The 13,524-nt window shown below is 50.4% G+C and overlaps 1 protein-coding gene across 1 annotated transcript in view; it reads right to left on the reverse strand.

Moving 5' to 3' along the window:
- Nucleotides 1-906: 906 nt before the first annotated feature.
- HMOX1 (heme oxygenase 1) overlaps nucleotides 907-13,524 on the reverse strand; it is a 13,769-nt gene continuing 1,151 nt past the window's right edge. Inside the window, exons 2-5 of the mRNA XM_025399669.1 lie at nucleotides 11,690-11,810; nucleotides 7,454-7,945; nucleotides 4,664-4,763; nucleotides 907-1,492 (exon numbers count right to left, since the gene is read on the reverse strand). Coding sequence (XP_025255454.1) covers nucleotides 1,362-1,492; nucleotides 4,664-4,763; nucleotides 7,454-7,945; nucleotides 11,690-11,810 — 844 coding nt within the window. The 3' untranslated portion in view covers nucleotides 907-1,361. The remainder of the gene's footprint in view (nucleotides 1,493-4,663; nucleotides 4,764-7,453; nucleotides 7,946-11,689; nucleotides 11,811-13,524) is intronic.

Raw genomic sequence — 13,524 nt, forward strand, 5'->3', positions numbered from 1 at the left:
TTCACATGCATCTCATTTGCTTCTCAGGACAAGATAGGTGAGTTAGGTATCACTGTACTCATGTCACCAGTGATAAAATGGAGCCCCAGAGAGGTTAAGTGACTAACCTCAAAGTGGTGTAGCAGGAATTTGAACCTAAGAATTTCACTCCAGTCCCTGTCACTGGACAGAAAATACAAATTTTGCCCCAGAATCTGCTCATTTCAGCCAAACAGGGCAATCCCATCCTCCATAAAGGCGAATCTTGCATCAAGCAGGGTTCAACACAAATATTCGCCCACCAGCTGCTTAAAGCTCACCTCCTGGGCCGGGCACAGTGGCTCACGCCTGTAATCCCAGCACCTTGGGAGGCTGAGGCAGGTGGACCACCTGAGGTCGGGAGTTCGAGACCAGCCTGGCCAATATGGTGAAACCCCATCTCTACTAAAAATATAAAAATTAGCCAGGCATGGTGATGAATATCTGTAATCCCAGCTACTCAGGAGGCTGAGGCAGGAGAATCGAGTGAACCCGGGAGGCAGAGGTTGCAGTAGGCCAAGATTGCGCCATTGCACTCCAGCCTGGACAACAGAGTGAGACTCTGTCTCAAAAAAAAAAGAAAAGATAAAAAGAAAAGCTCCCCTTCTGTATTCTCAAACAGACCAGCTCCTGCCAACCCCCCAACTACCTCTCCTACTGAGCACGCAAGTAGCCAGGGAGGAAAAGATCAGCTCCGCAAGAATAACAAAACCCATGAACAATACTTCAAGTTACTATCAGACAATGTTGTTTATTATTTCACACAAAAGTTAGACCAAGGCCACAGTGCCATTAAACACCTCCCTCCCCACCCACGCATGGCTCAAAAACCACCCCAACCCTGCTATAAAAACAATAGAACACAACAAAAATACCGCATTTGAGGCTGAGCCAGGAACAGAGTGGCTCCAACAAAAATAAGACAAAAACACAAGACACAACATCTTTTCAGTTTTATGTAAAAATTGCCATGGCCCACGGGGAAAGTGGTCATGGCCGTGTCAACAAGGATACTTCAAACTCAGGACTTTTGGAGGTTTGAGACAGCTGCCACATCTAGGGTGTCTTCTAGGCTCTGCTGCAGGAACTGAGGATGCTGAAGGGCAGGGCTGGATCCTTTGGCCCACTCTGAAGTTTAGGCCATTGGCTGGATGTGCTTTTCGTTGGGGAAGATGCCATAGGCTTCTTCCTGCTTTCCAGAGAGAGGGACACAGTGAGAGGGATGGAGCCCCTGAAAGCCTCCAGTGCCCACGATAAGGAAGCCAGCTAAGAGATTTCCCTCTCTAGAAAGAAGGCCTTCCACTGGACAAAGTTAATGGCCCTGGGAGCCAGCATGCCTGCATTCACATGGCATAAAGCCCTACGGCAACCGTTGCCACCAGAAAGCTGAACGTAAGGATCCATCGGAGAAGCGGAGCCTGGGAGCGGGTGTTGAGCTGGGGCTTCCCTCTGGGAGTCTCCACGGGGGCAGAGTCTGAAAGAGAAAATGGGGCAAGGTCAATAACAGGTGGGCATGCATCAGGGTGTCTGACGTCATAGAAAAGCAAAGCAGAGTGGCCTCAGGATCTGTGGTACAGTCCCTGCTCAACGCCAGGATTCTGCAAGACCACAAACAGGTGTCCCTCTAGCCACTGCTTGAATACCTTCAAAGACAGGCAGCTCACTACTTCTCCAAGCTGTCTGTTATTCCCTGTGCAGCCAGGCCACATTGTGAAAACATTCGTGGGCCCAGGCATGGTTTTCAGACTTCTGCCTGCTCCCTTTCTTCTCCTTAAACTTTGCCAGCGATTAGGTCAGAGCTGTAAATCTTCCTCTCAGACTCACACATTTGCTAAGTATGGTGATGATGGAGCAGGGGCTAGAAAGCAGGAGCTCTGAGGTCAAAATTCAAGTTCAGTTCCACCCCTGGTTATTAAAATATGATAGGCCAGAGCCAGCCATGCAGCCTGGGTAGATGTGCCTCCTCCTCAGGCACAGAGTGGGTGCTCTTAGGTCTTTAGAAGGAGGACAGAGTCCAGGGCAGGTCTCTGGAGCCAGAACAGCTGGGTTTCAATCCTAGCCCCACCCTGGGCTATGAGAGGGGCTTTCCCAGAGAAAACAGGGCTATAGGTCTGGTGGCCCAGGGCTGCGGTCACAGGAAGTAAAAGCAAGCATGTACACTGTGACATTTACATGTGTGTTGTTCATATTAAAGGCTCCTGCTCCTTCTGATGTATTAGGGGTATAGTTCTCAAATGTTTTGGTTCCAAAACCCCTTTATACTCAAATGCAACCAAGGATCCAGAAGAGCTTTTGTTTGTGTGAGTATAGCTATCACTATTTACAAAATTAGAAATTATAACTGAGAAATTCTTTCTTTTCTTTTTTTCTTTTTTTTTTTTTTTTTTTTTTTTTTTTGAGATAAGAGTCTTGCTCTGTTGCCCAGGCTAGAGTACAGTGGTACAATCTCAGCTTACTGCAACCTCTGCCTCCCAGACTCAAGAGATTCTCCTGCCTCAGCCTCCCAAGTAGCTGGGATTACAGGTGTGCACCATCATGCCCAGCTAATTTTTATATTTTAGTAGAGATGGGGTCTCACCACATTGGCCAAGCTGGTCTCAAACTCCTGACCTCAAGTGATCCCCCTGCCTCAGTCTCCCAAAGTGCTGGGATTACAGGCATAAGCCACTGTGCCTGGCCAAAACTGAGAAATTCTTAACATATGAGAACATACAGGCACACATTCCATGAGCCATCAAATCCATGAGAGAGCATCACATGTCACATAACCTTTGGAAAATGCCAACACATATTCATGAGAAAATAGTTTTTTTAAAAAGCCAAAAAAAAAATCTGGGTGTGGTGGCACGTGCCTATAGTCCCAGTTACTCAGGAGAAGGTGGCAGAATCGCTTGAACCTGGGAGTTGAAGCTGCCGTGAGCTGTGTTTGTGCCACTACACTCCAGCCTGGGTGACAGAGCAAGACCCTGTCTCAAAAAAAAAAAAAAAATAGCAAACAAATAGTAGTAGTGTTCTAAAAATAGCTTTGTCCTCACAGACCCCTTGAGGGGATGCTAGGACTACCACCCCCCACAGGTAGGACACCACACTTTGGGAACTGCTGCATGAGGGTGATGTCTCCCTACCCCACTAGATAGCCAAGCCCTCCGGGGTTACAACCCCCAAGTAGAGGGGTCCCTGTGGTCTGGCACAAGTGAGAAAGCCACAAGCCAGGTTACGGTGGCACAGGAGGGGAGGCCTACTATAACCTGCCAGGAGGTAGCGCTAAGACTTACCCCTTCATTGCTACCCATCCCAAAGGCACACTCCCTGCCTCAGTGTTTTAGGCTTAGTGAGGGTAAATTTTGTGGAGCATTTTGGTCTTTTTGGAAGTTTCCAAGATGTTCTCACTGCAGCCAGCCTCGATCGTTCTTAGGCACATGAGGGAGGGGCTCACACACAACAAGACTCGGAAGGGACATCTCCCTGTGGTGGGTTCACAGCTGGATACAGTTCCCCACCTCCCTGGCCCACATCAGGGGACCAAAGGCCTAAAAAGGAGTCTAAATTAAGAGGGCGGGAGTTTCCCATGATTTCTGAGGGGTTCTTGTACACTTCTGACCCAGTGAACTAGAAGTAGTTGAACCTCACTGGATTTTCCAGGTGGGGAAACTAAGGCAGGGAGAAGTCTCATGGCTTGCCCAGAGCCACACACTGAAGGTTGACCCCAGGTCCTTTTGCCTGCCCTCCACTTCTCATACAAAAACATGCAGGTGGCCAGGCGCAGTGGCTCACGCCTATAATCTCAGCACTTTGGGAGGCCGAGGTGGGCGGATCACCTGAGGTCAGGAGTTCGAGACCAGCCTGGCCAACATGGTGCAACCCCATCTCTGCTAAACATACAAAAAAAATTAGCCGGGCATGGTGGTGGGTGCCTGTAATCCCAGCTACCCGGGAGGCTGAGGCAGGAGAATTGCTTGAACCCGGGAGGCGGAGGTTGCAGTGAGCTGAGATAGCGCCACTGCACTCTAGCCTGGGCGAGACTCTATCTCCAAAAACAACAACCACCACCCAAAAAAACATTCAAGCTGGCATGGTGGCTCTCGCCTGTAATTGCAGCACTTGGGAGGCAGAGGCAGGAGGATCGCTTGAAGTCAGGTGTTCAAGACTGGCCTGGGCAACATAGGGGGAACCTGTCCTTACAGGGGCAGTGGGGTGAGGCAGCAGGAAACAACACCCACCACCAGCAAACATTCAGAAAACAGAAGAGTAGAGATACTAAGGCTGGGTGCGGTGGCTCACGCCTGTAATCCCAACACTTTGGGAGGCCGAGGTATGTGGATCCCGAGGTCAGGAGATCGAGACCATCCTGGCAACACGGTGAAACCCCGTCTCTACTAAAAATACACAAAAAAATTAGCCGGGCGTGGTGGCGGGCGCCTGTAGTCCCAGCTACTTGGGAGGCTGAGGCAGGAGAATGGCGTGACCCCCGGGAGGCGGAGCTTGCAGTGAGCCAAGATCGTGCCACTGCACTCCAGCCTGGGCGACAGAGCGAGACTCCGTCTCAAAAAAAAAAAAAAAAAAAGAGTAGAGATACTAGAGTCAGATAGTCAGGTCCCTCTCCATCTGTAGCCCAGAGGAAATGCCCCTCCCTGGATGCTCTCACCTTGCGCTTTGTTGCTGGCCCGCTGGCGAAGCCCTGGTGCCTGTGAGGGGCTCTGGTCCTTGGTGTCATGTGTCAGCAGTTCCTGCAACTCCTCAAAGAGCTAAAAGACAAAAGACACACATGCCTATCTCAGTAAGAGATGCTGCCAGGTCCCAGCTGAAGGTAGGACCTTAAGACAAGTTGTGTTAGGAAATATTTTTTTTTTTTTTTTTTTTTTTTTGAGACGGAGTCTCGCGCTGTGTCACCCAGGCTGGAGTGCAGTGGCGCGATCTCGGCTCACTGCAAGCTCCGCCTCCCAGGTTCACGCCATTCTCCTGCCTCAGCCTCCGAGTAGCTGGGACTACAGGCGCCCGCCACCACGCCCGGCTAGTTTTTTGTATTTTTAGTAGAGACGGGGTTTCACCATGTTAGCCCGGATGGTCTCGATCTCCTGACCTCGTGATCCACCCGCCTCGGCCTCCCAAAGTGCTGGGATTACAGGCTTGAGCCACCGCGCCCGGCCAGGAAATATTTTGGAAATAACAAGATGGTAAGAAAAATATTGTCCGGGCACAGTGGCTCACGCCTGTAATCCCAGCACTTTGGAAGGCCAAGGTGGGCACATCACGAGGTCAGGAGTTCAAGACCAGCCTAGCCAACATAGTGAAACCCCATCTCTACTAAAGATACAAAAAATTAGCTGGGTGTGGTAGCACATGCCTGTAATCCCAGTTACTCGGGAGGCTGAGGCAGGAAAATTGCTTGAACCTGGTAGGCAGAGGTTGCAGTGAGCCGAGATTGCGCCATTGCACTCCAGCCTGGGTGACAGGGCAAGACTCTGTCTCAAATAAATAAATAAATAAATAATATTCATGTCCCTTTCATCCACCTTAAGAGATAAGATGTTCCGCCGGGCGCGGTGGCTCACGCCTGTAATCCCAGCACTTTGGGAGGCCGAGGCGGGCGGATCACAAGGTCAGGAGATCGAGACCACAGTGAAACCCCGTCTCTACTAAAAATACAAAAAATTAGCCGGGCGCGGTGGCGGGCGCCTGTACTCCCAGCTACTCGGGAGGCTGAGGCAGGAGAATGGCGTGAACCCGGGAGGCGGAGCTTGCAGTGAGCCGAGATCGCGCCACTGCACTCCAGCCTGGGCGACAGCGCGAGACTCCGTCTCAAAAAAAAAAAAAAAAAAAGAGATAAGATGTTCCAAGCCCAACTGACTCCCCTGCCTGCTCTTGCCCTCCCAACTGATAACAATGATCCTGGATCACTGTGGCCACACATGTCCTTAGCCTGTGTCTCCGTGCAAAAGGCTGCGTTGCTTGTTTTGAAATAATATTAAGTGGTATCCTTGTATATGCACTCTTCTGCGGCTGCTTTCTTCCCTTGAATTTAGATTTGCTAAATTCAGCCTTGGTGAGGTGTGCTGAATGGTATTTGTTAGCCTTGCATATGAGGAAACTGTAGCTCCTACAGGTTAAGTGCTTTGCCCAAAGACTGACCCAGAGGTCAGGCACCAAAAGCCGTTTGTTTGTTTTTATTTTTGAGACAGTCTTGCTTTGTTGCCGTTGCCCAGGCTGGCATGCAGTAGCACTATCATGGCTTACTGTAGCCTTGACCTCCTGGGCTCAAGCAATCCTCCCACTTCAGCCTCCCAAGTAGCTGAGCCTACAGCTGCATGCTACTATGTCTGGCTTTTTTTTTTTTTCATTTTTGTGTAGAGATGGGGTCTCACTGTGTTACCAGGGCTGGCCTCAAACTCCTGGGCTCAAGCCACTTTCCTGCTTTGGCCTCCCAAAGTGTTGGTATTATAGGCGCGAGCCTGAGAGCCAGTTCTGACCCCAATCCCTTTTCTTTAAAAAAATTTTTTTTAATTTTTTTTTTTTTTTTTTGATAGAGACAGGGTCTTGCCATGTTGCTCAGGCTGGTGTGAAACTCCTGAGCAATCCACCCACCTTGGCTTCCCAAAGAGCTGGGATTACAGGCGTGAGCCACTGCACCTGGCCTCCCTTTTCTTTTGACTACACTTCTCTGAAAGACACAGATTTTCTTCTTCCAAGACTGACTGGATTTTCTGAGGGGGTGCGGTGGAAGGGAAAGGCCTTGTTCCGTAACAGGGGCCAGGCCCAGAATCTTCTGCAATCCAAGGCTGGGATTAGTGAGCCAGGAGGGCATGAGCCCTAGCCCCAGGCCCCATGGCACCTCCAGGGGCTGGCAGAGAGAGAAGGCTCTATGACATCTGGTTAGAAGGATCCCCTCCACCTCTGCCTAGGAATTCATCCTTCCAGGCTTTGCCCAAACCCTACCTTCCCCCTGGATTTGAGACACTTGTAGAAAGAGGTAAACCTCTTTGGCTAGGCTGAGAGTCCCTGGAAGGCAGAGGCCACCTGTAACCCTGGGAGTGCCAACCTGGCTACACACTAGTGCACACACAACTTATACGTTGCCACAGACTGTTGTCATGGAGAGCTACAACTGATTCTCATGTCCCATTATGACAGTAGTGAAAATTTGAGGGCTTCCTCTTGTGCCAGACACTGATGTGGGGACTTCACTGCTGTAAACTCACTCAAGCCTTAAAAGTCTAAGATAGAGGTACCATTATTATCCCTATTTTACAGATAGGGAAACTGAGGTACAGAGAGATTAAGGCATTTGCCCAAGATCACCCAGCTAGTAAGTGGCAGTGCTGGAACCCTGGTTCCCTGTGTTAACCATGACCCATACCACCCTTCCCTACAATGAGAAGGATCCCTTGGAGGAACAGTGGGGGGAAGCAGAGGCTGCCCCAGGCTGCCCAACCCTCACCTGGATGTTGAGCAGGAACGCGGTCTTGGCCTCTTCTATCACCCTCTGCCTGACCGCAGGAGTCATCTCCAGGGAGTTCATGCGGGAGCGGTAGAGCTGCTTGAACTTGGTGGCACTGGCAATGTTGGGGAAGGTGAAGAAGGCCAGGCCCTCGCCAGAGCTGGGCAGGTCCAGGGCTTTCTGAGCAATCTTCTTGAGCATCTGGCCCCCAGACAGGTCACCCAGGTAGCGGGTGTAGGCGTGGGCCACCAGCAGCTCGGGCTCTGTACGCCCCACCTCATGGAGCCGCTTCACATAGCGCTGCATTGCCGGTGTGTAGGGGATGACTTCCTGCCAGCGGGGCCCGTACCAGAAGGCCAGGTCCTGCTCCAGGGCGGCCTTGCGGTGCAGCTCTTCTGGGAAGTAGACAGGGGCGAAGACTGGGCTCTCCTTGTTGCGCTCAATCTCCTCCTCCAGGGCCACATAGATGTGGTGCAGGGAGGCCATCACCAGCTGAAAGCAGAGTGAGCAGGTCAGGCCGCCAGCCACATAGAAGACCCCCACCTCTGTCCGTCCCCTCCACTACTGCCTTTGGAAAGGCCCTCATCACTTCTCAGCTTGGCTCTGACTCCTTCTGCCACCCCTCACTACAATCCTCTTCACACTGCAGCCAGAGGGATTTTTATAAGAGAAAAAGACGATCATGCACTTTCTCAGCCTAAAACCCTTTTACCCCACTGGGCAAAACAAGCAACCTAATTGAATCCTTATATAAAGATCCAACAAACTGGCCTGGTGCAGTGGCTCAAACCCCTGTAATCCCTGCACTTTGGGAGGCTAAGGTGGGAGGACTGCTTAAAGCCAGGAGTCTGAGAACAGCCTGGGCAATCCCACCTCTACAAAAAATTCTTTTAAAAAACTAGCTGGCTGGGGCCGGGCGCGGTGGCTCACGCCTGTAATCCCAGCACTTTGGGAGGCCAAGGCGGGCGGATCACAAGGTCAGGAGATCGAGATCATCCTGGTTAACACGGTGAAGCCCTGTCTCTACTAAAAATACAAAAAAAAAAAATTAGCTGGGCTTGATGGCTGGTGCCTGTAATCCCAGCTACTACTTGAGAGGCTGAGGCAGGAGAATGGTGTGAACCCGGGAGGCGGAGCTTGCAGTAAGCCCAGATCACGCCACTGCACTCCAGTCTGGGCGACGGAAGGAGACTCTGTCTCAAAAATAAATAGCCGGGCGCCGTGGCTCAAGCCTGTAATCCCAGCACTTTGGGAGGCCAAGACGGGCGGATCACGAGGTCAGGAGATTGAGACCATCCTGGCTAACACGGTGAAACCCCATCTCTACTAAAAAATACAAAAAACTAGCCGGGCGAGGTGGCGGGCGCCTGTAGTCCCAGCTACTCGGGAGGCTGAGGCAGGAGAATGGCATAAATCCAGGAGGCGGAGCTTGCAGTGAGCTGAGATCCGGCCACTGCATTCCAGCCTGGGTGACAGAGCAAGACGCCATCTCAAAAATAAATAAATAAAAGAAAAATAAATAAGTAAATAAATACACAAAAATTTAAAAAACTAGCCAGCTGGGTGTGGTGGCTCACACCTGTAATCCCAGCACTTTGGGAGGCCGAGGCGGGGGGATCACGAGATCAGGAATTCAAGACCAACATAGCCAACAGACCAGCCTGGGCAATATGGTGAAACCCCATCTCTACTAAAAACACAAAAATTAGCCAGGCATGGTGGTGGACGCCTATAATCCCAGTTACTCGGGAGGCTGAGTCAGGAGAATTGCTTGAACCCAGGAGGCAGAGATTGCAGTGAGTCAAGATCGTGCCATTGCACTCCAGCCTGGGTGACAGAGCAAGATTCTGACTCAAAAAAAAAAAAAAAAAAATTAACAAGGTGTGGTGCTGCATGCCTGTAGTCCCAGCTACTCCAGAGGCTGAGGCAGGGGGATCACTTGAGCCCAGGATTTCAAGGTTGCAGTGAGCTGTGATCATATCACTGTACTCCAGCTTGGGGAACAGAGTGAGCAAGACCCTGTCTCAAAAAAAAAAAAAAAAAAAAAAAAAACCTCCAACAAAGGAATTGCTATTCCCTTTTTACAGAAAAGGAAACTAAGACTCAGAGAGGGTATGACACATGGAGGTTGCACAGCTAGTAAGAAATGAAACTGGATTGAAGACCGGGCGTTGCTATGGACGCACCATGGCTCAGGAGAGGGGAATAGCTGAAATGGAAGTGGTTAAAGGAGATTGGCCATGTGCTTCTGGCTTTTGACCTCTACGTGACCAACTACAGGGCACAATTCTCCTTCCTAGAGGCCTGTTCTGAACCCCACCACCTCTGGATGCTGGGCTGGGGCAACAGGTCCTGAGGGTACCTTGGATTGGGGCACTAACTCCCGTTACACATGAATACGCCTGTTTGAATTTGAAGGAGGACAAAGTTAAGACGTTCAGGTTGGAGGTTCCAAGTTATTTCTGAGCCGTAAACATTCAAAGCAGCTCTATTCCATGAGGGGACAAAGCCAGGGAGCCTGGTACAAAAGAGCCTGGGTTTTTAAGTGTGACTGACCTGGTTCTCACCCAACTCTGCCAGTCCTTAGCTGTGTGACCACGGGTGACCCGCTTGCTCTCTCTGGTCCCAGCTTCCTATCCTATCCTAGAGCAGATGGTCAGAGGTCTGTGTGACTGTGCTAGCCAACTGTCCTAGTCCGTTCCCTCGCCTGCCACATACTAGATGGGGCTGGTGTGAGGATTAAGTGAGAGGGTCTGGGCCAGCACAGAGGGCAGCCTGGCACTTAGCGCTCCCGTGAGAAAGGCTGTGATAACTGCCACATCCACCAGCTTAATGTAAGCAAGCACTGGATTCTCTCACGAATCTTGGTGCCTCCTTGGAACCCTGTGACTTAAGAGGCAAAATCCAAAGTCTAAGCTGGCTGGGGATAGGATATTCCAGCATTTACCTCCCTGTGGCCTTGAGCCACACTGCAGCAACTGGGTGTACCTCATCTACTTAAGGGAGAGGGGAGGAGGATGAGGAAGACCCATTACAGGCCCAAGGGCCCCAGCCAGCCTGGAACCACAGGTTAAATCTCTCCTAATTAAAGTATGTCTCAGTCAGGCGGTGGTTCACACCTGTAATCCCAGCACTTTGGGAGGCCAGGGCGGATGGATCATCTGAAGTCAGGAGTACAAGACTAGCCTGGCCAACATGGTGAAACCCCATCTCTACTAAAAAAAAATACAAAAATTAGCCAGGCGTGGTGGCAGGCACCTGTAGTCCCAGCTACTCTGGAGGCTGAAGCAGGAGAATTGCTTGCACCCAGGAGGCGGAGGTTTCAGGGCACCGAGATCTTGCCATTGCACTCCAGCCTGGGCAACAGAGTAAGACTCTGTCTCAAATGAAATGAAATAAAATAAAAATAAAATAAAATAAAAATAAAGCATGTCTCATGTTGGAAGTAGGGGGTGGCAGAGGGTACAGATTGCAAAAGGGACTGGGGTGAAGGTGGTGGGATATAGCTCCCCACTCCCCACTCCCACACCCTCTGTTCAACCTGAACAAGCCTTTCCCCACACTGATGTTTTAACACCCAGTATCTTCCCGGTTCTTCGTCAAGTGCTTCCTTCTATTTGCATGAATTTCACAACAGTGCTGGGAAACAGCAAAATCAGCACCTGGCAATATAGTGGGTGCTTATGAAAACCTTGCTGTTGAAATCTCTTTTACAGATGGGGAAAAGGTGGCTTAGGGAGATTAGATGAGGCACCCTCAGTCTCACTGTTAGAGAAGGGTTCTGTTAAGGCTCCAACCTATATTACTCCTCATCTTCAGAGGCAAATTAGAGTTAGGTCAGGAGTACAAGCTCTTGGTTGATTTCAGCCTTTTCCATTTACTGGCTGTGTGACCTTCTGTTAGTCACTCTCTGAGCCTTCCAGTCCTCATCTTTCTCATCAGGGTTGAAGCACAGATTACAAACCAAGTGTACAAAATGCCCAACATGGAACCAGTGCTCAGTCAACGGCACTGCTGCCCCAGTCCCTCCACAACACTACAGAGCAGGCTGAACTTGCTGTGTGACCTTGGGTAACTCACCTTCCCTCTCTGAGCCTCAGTGTCATTTTTAAGATGATTCCATTGGATATGCTCATCTGGTCCCTCAGCATCCCCACTTAAACCACTGGCCTGAGCCTTGGGCCCACCCACACCTGCCACACCCTCCACCAGGGCTAGTCCCACCAAGCCACATACCTTGAAGCCCTCTCGGGTCACCTGGCCCTTCTGAAAGTTCCTCATGAACTCAGCATTCTCTGCCTGGGTGTGCACCTCCTTGGTGGCCTCCTTCAGGGCCTCTGACAAATCCTGGGGCATGCTGAGGAGGAAATGGGATGGGTGAACACAAAGCTGGCTGGGAGTGGGGTCCTTCCCAACTGCTGAGCTCAGGGGAGCCACCCACCTGTAAGCAGGCCTCCAAGGACTCCCATTCTTATTCAGGCCACATTCCCAATCGCTTTAAGATACAGCCTTGTGGCTGGGTGCAGTGGCTCACGCCTGTAATCCCAGCACTTTGGGAGGCCAAGGTGGGCGGATCACCTGAGGTCAGGAGTTCGAGACCAGCCTGGCAAACATGGTGAAACCCCATCTCTACTAAAAATACAAAATTAGCCGGGCATGGTGGTGGGTGCCTGTAATCCCAGCGATTATGCCTATAAATGTTTGAACCCCAGAGGCAAATGTTGCAGTGAGCTGAGATCACACCACTGCACTCCAGCCTTGGTGACAGAGAAACTCCATCTCAAAAAAAAAAAAAGAAAAAAAAAAAGGGCCAAGCATGGTGGCTCACACCTGTAATCCTAGCACTTTGGGAGGCCAAGGCGGGCAGATCACCTGAGGTCAGGAGTTTGAGCCCAGCCTGGCCAACATTGGTGAAACCCTATCTCTACTAAAAATACAAAAAAAAAAAAAAAAAATTCGCCAGGTGTGGTGGTGGGTGCCTGTAATCCCAACTACTCGGGAGGCTGAGGCAGGAGAATAGCTTGAACCCAGGAGGTGGAGGTTGCAGTGAGCTGAGATTGAGCCACTGCACTCCAGCCTGGGAAAAAAAAAAAAACCCCACCAAAAAAAAAAAAAAAAAAAAAAAAAGCAAAAAAGAACCACCCAGAATCAACAACAACAAAAAAACAAATTCAGGCTGGGCATGGTGACCCTTGCAGCCTTATAAACACTCTTCAGTCATTAAAACACTAACTAGGCCAGGCGCAGTAACTCAAGCCTGTAATCCCAGCACTTTGGGAGGCCGAGATGGGCGGACCACGAGGTCAGGAGATTGAGACCATCCTGGCTAATACCGGGAAACCCCGTCTCTACTAAAAAGTACAAAAAACTAGCTGGGCGAGGAGGTGGCGGGCGCCTGTAGTCCCAGCTACTCAGGAGGCTGAGGCAGGAGAATGGCATGAACCCGGGAGGCAGAGCTTGCAGTGAGCTGAGATCCGGCCACTGCACTCCAGCCTGGGCGACAGAGCGAGACTCTGTCTCAAAAAAATAAAAATAAAAATAAAAATAAAACACTAAATAATACAGTCCCCCAAACCAAGGGGGAAATCCTGGTACCGGTAGTTCCCAGTGGAGAGGCGGAGGAGGTACAGCATAACCCAGGAAAAAGCAGAGGCCCCATGAACGTGCATCTCAAAGTTTGTAATTGCTTTGATTGGCTTTTAGACCCAATATTTAATTCAGTTATTTTGTTAAAGTTTCAGATGCAAATCTCATGACCCCCCTATCATGTTATGCTCATCATGAAGACGTCAGGGTTAAAAATTCTGAAAAAATCTGCTTTAGTTAAAGAAAAAGTCTCTCCGGGAATATTTCTGTCATGGGTCCGTATCCCTGCGTCCCCATAGAACTGTCATTTTTCCCTTTCCTCCCGCCCTGCTTCCCAGAACATCATCCCCTGTTCTACAACACAGCTGGTCAAATTCTTGGGAGAAGCGGCACATGCCTGTAAGTCCCAGTTAACTCTGGGGGCTGAGGTGGGAGGATGCTTGAGCCCAGGAGTTAAAAAAAAAAAAAAAAAAAAAAGGCCGGGC

This window comes from Theropithecus gelada, chromosome 10 (assembly GCF_003255815.1).
Source record: "Theropithecus gelada isolate Dixy chromosome 10, Tgel_1.0, whole genome shotgun sequence".
Classification (NCBI taxonomy): domain Eukaryota; kingdom Metazoa; phylum Chordata; class Mammalia; order Primates; family Cercopithecidae; genus Theropithecus; species Theropithecus gelada.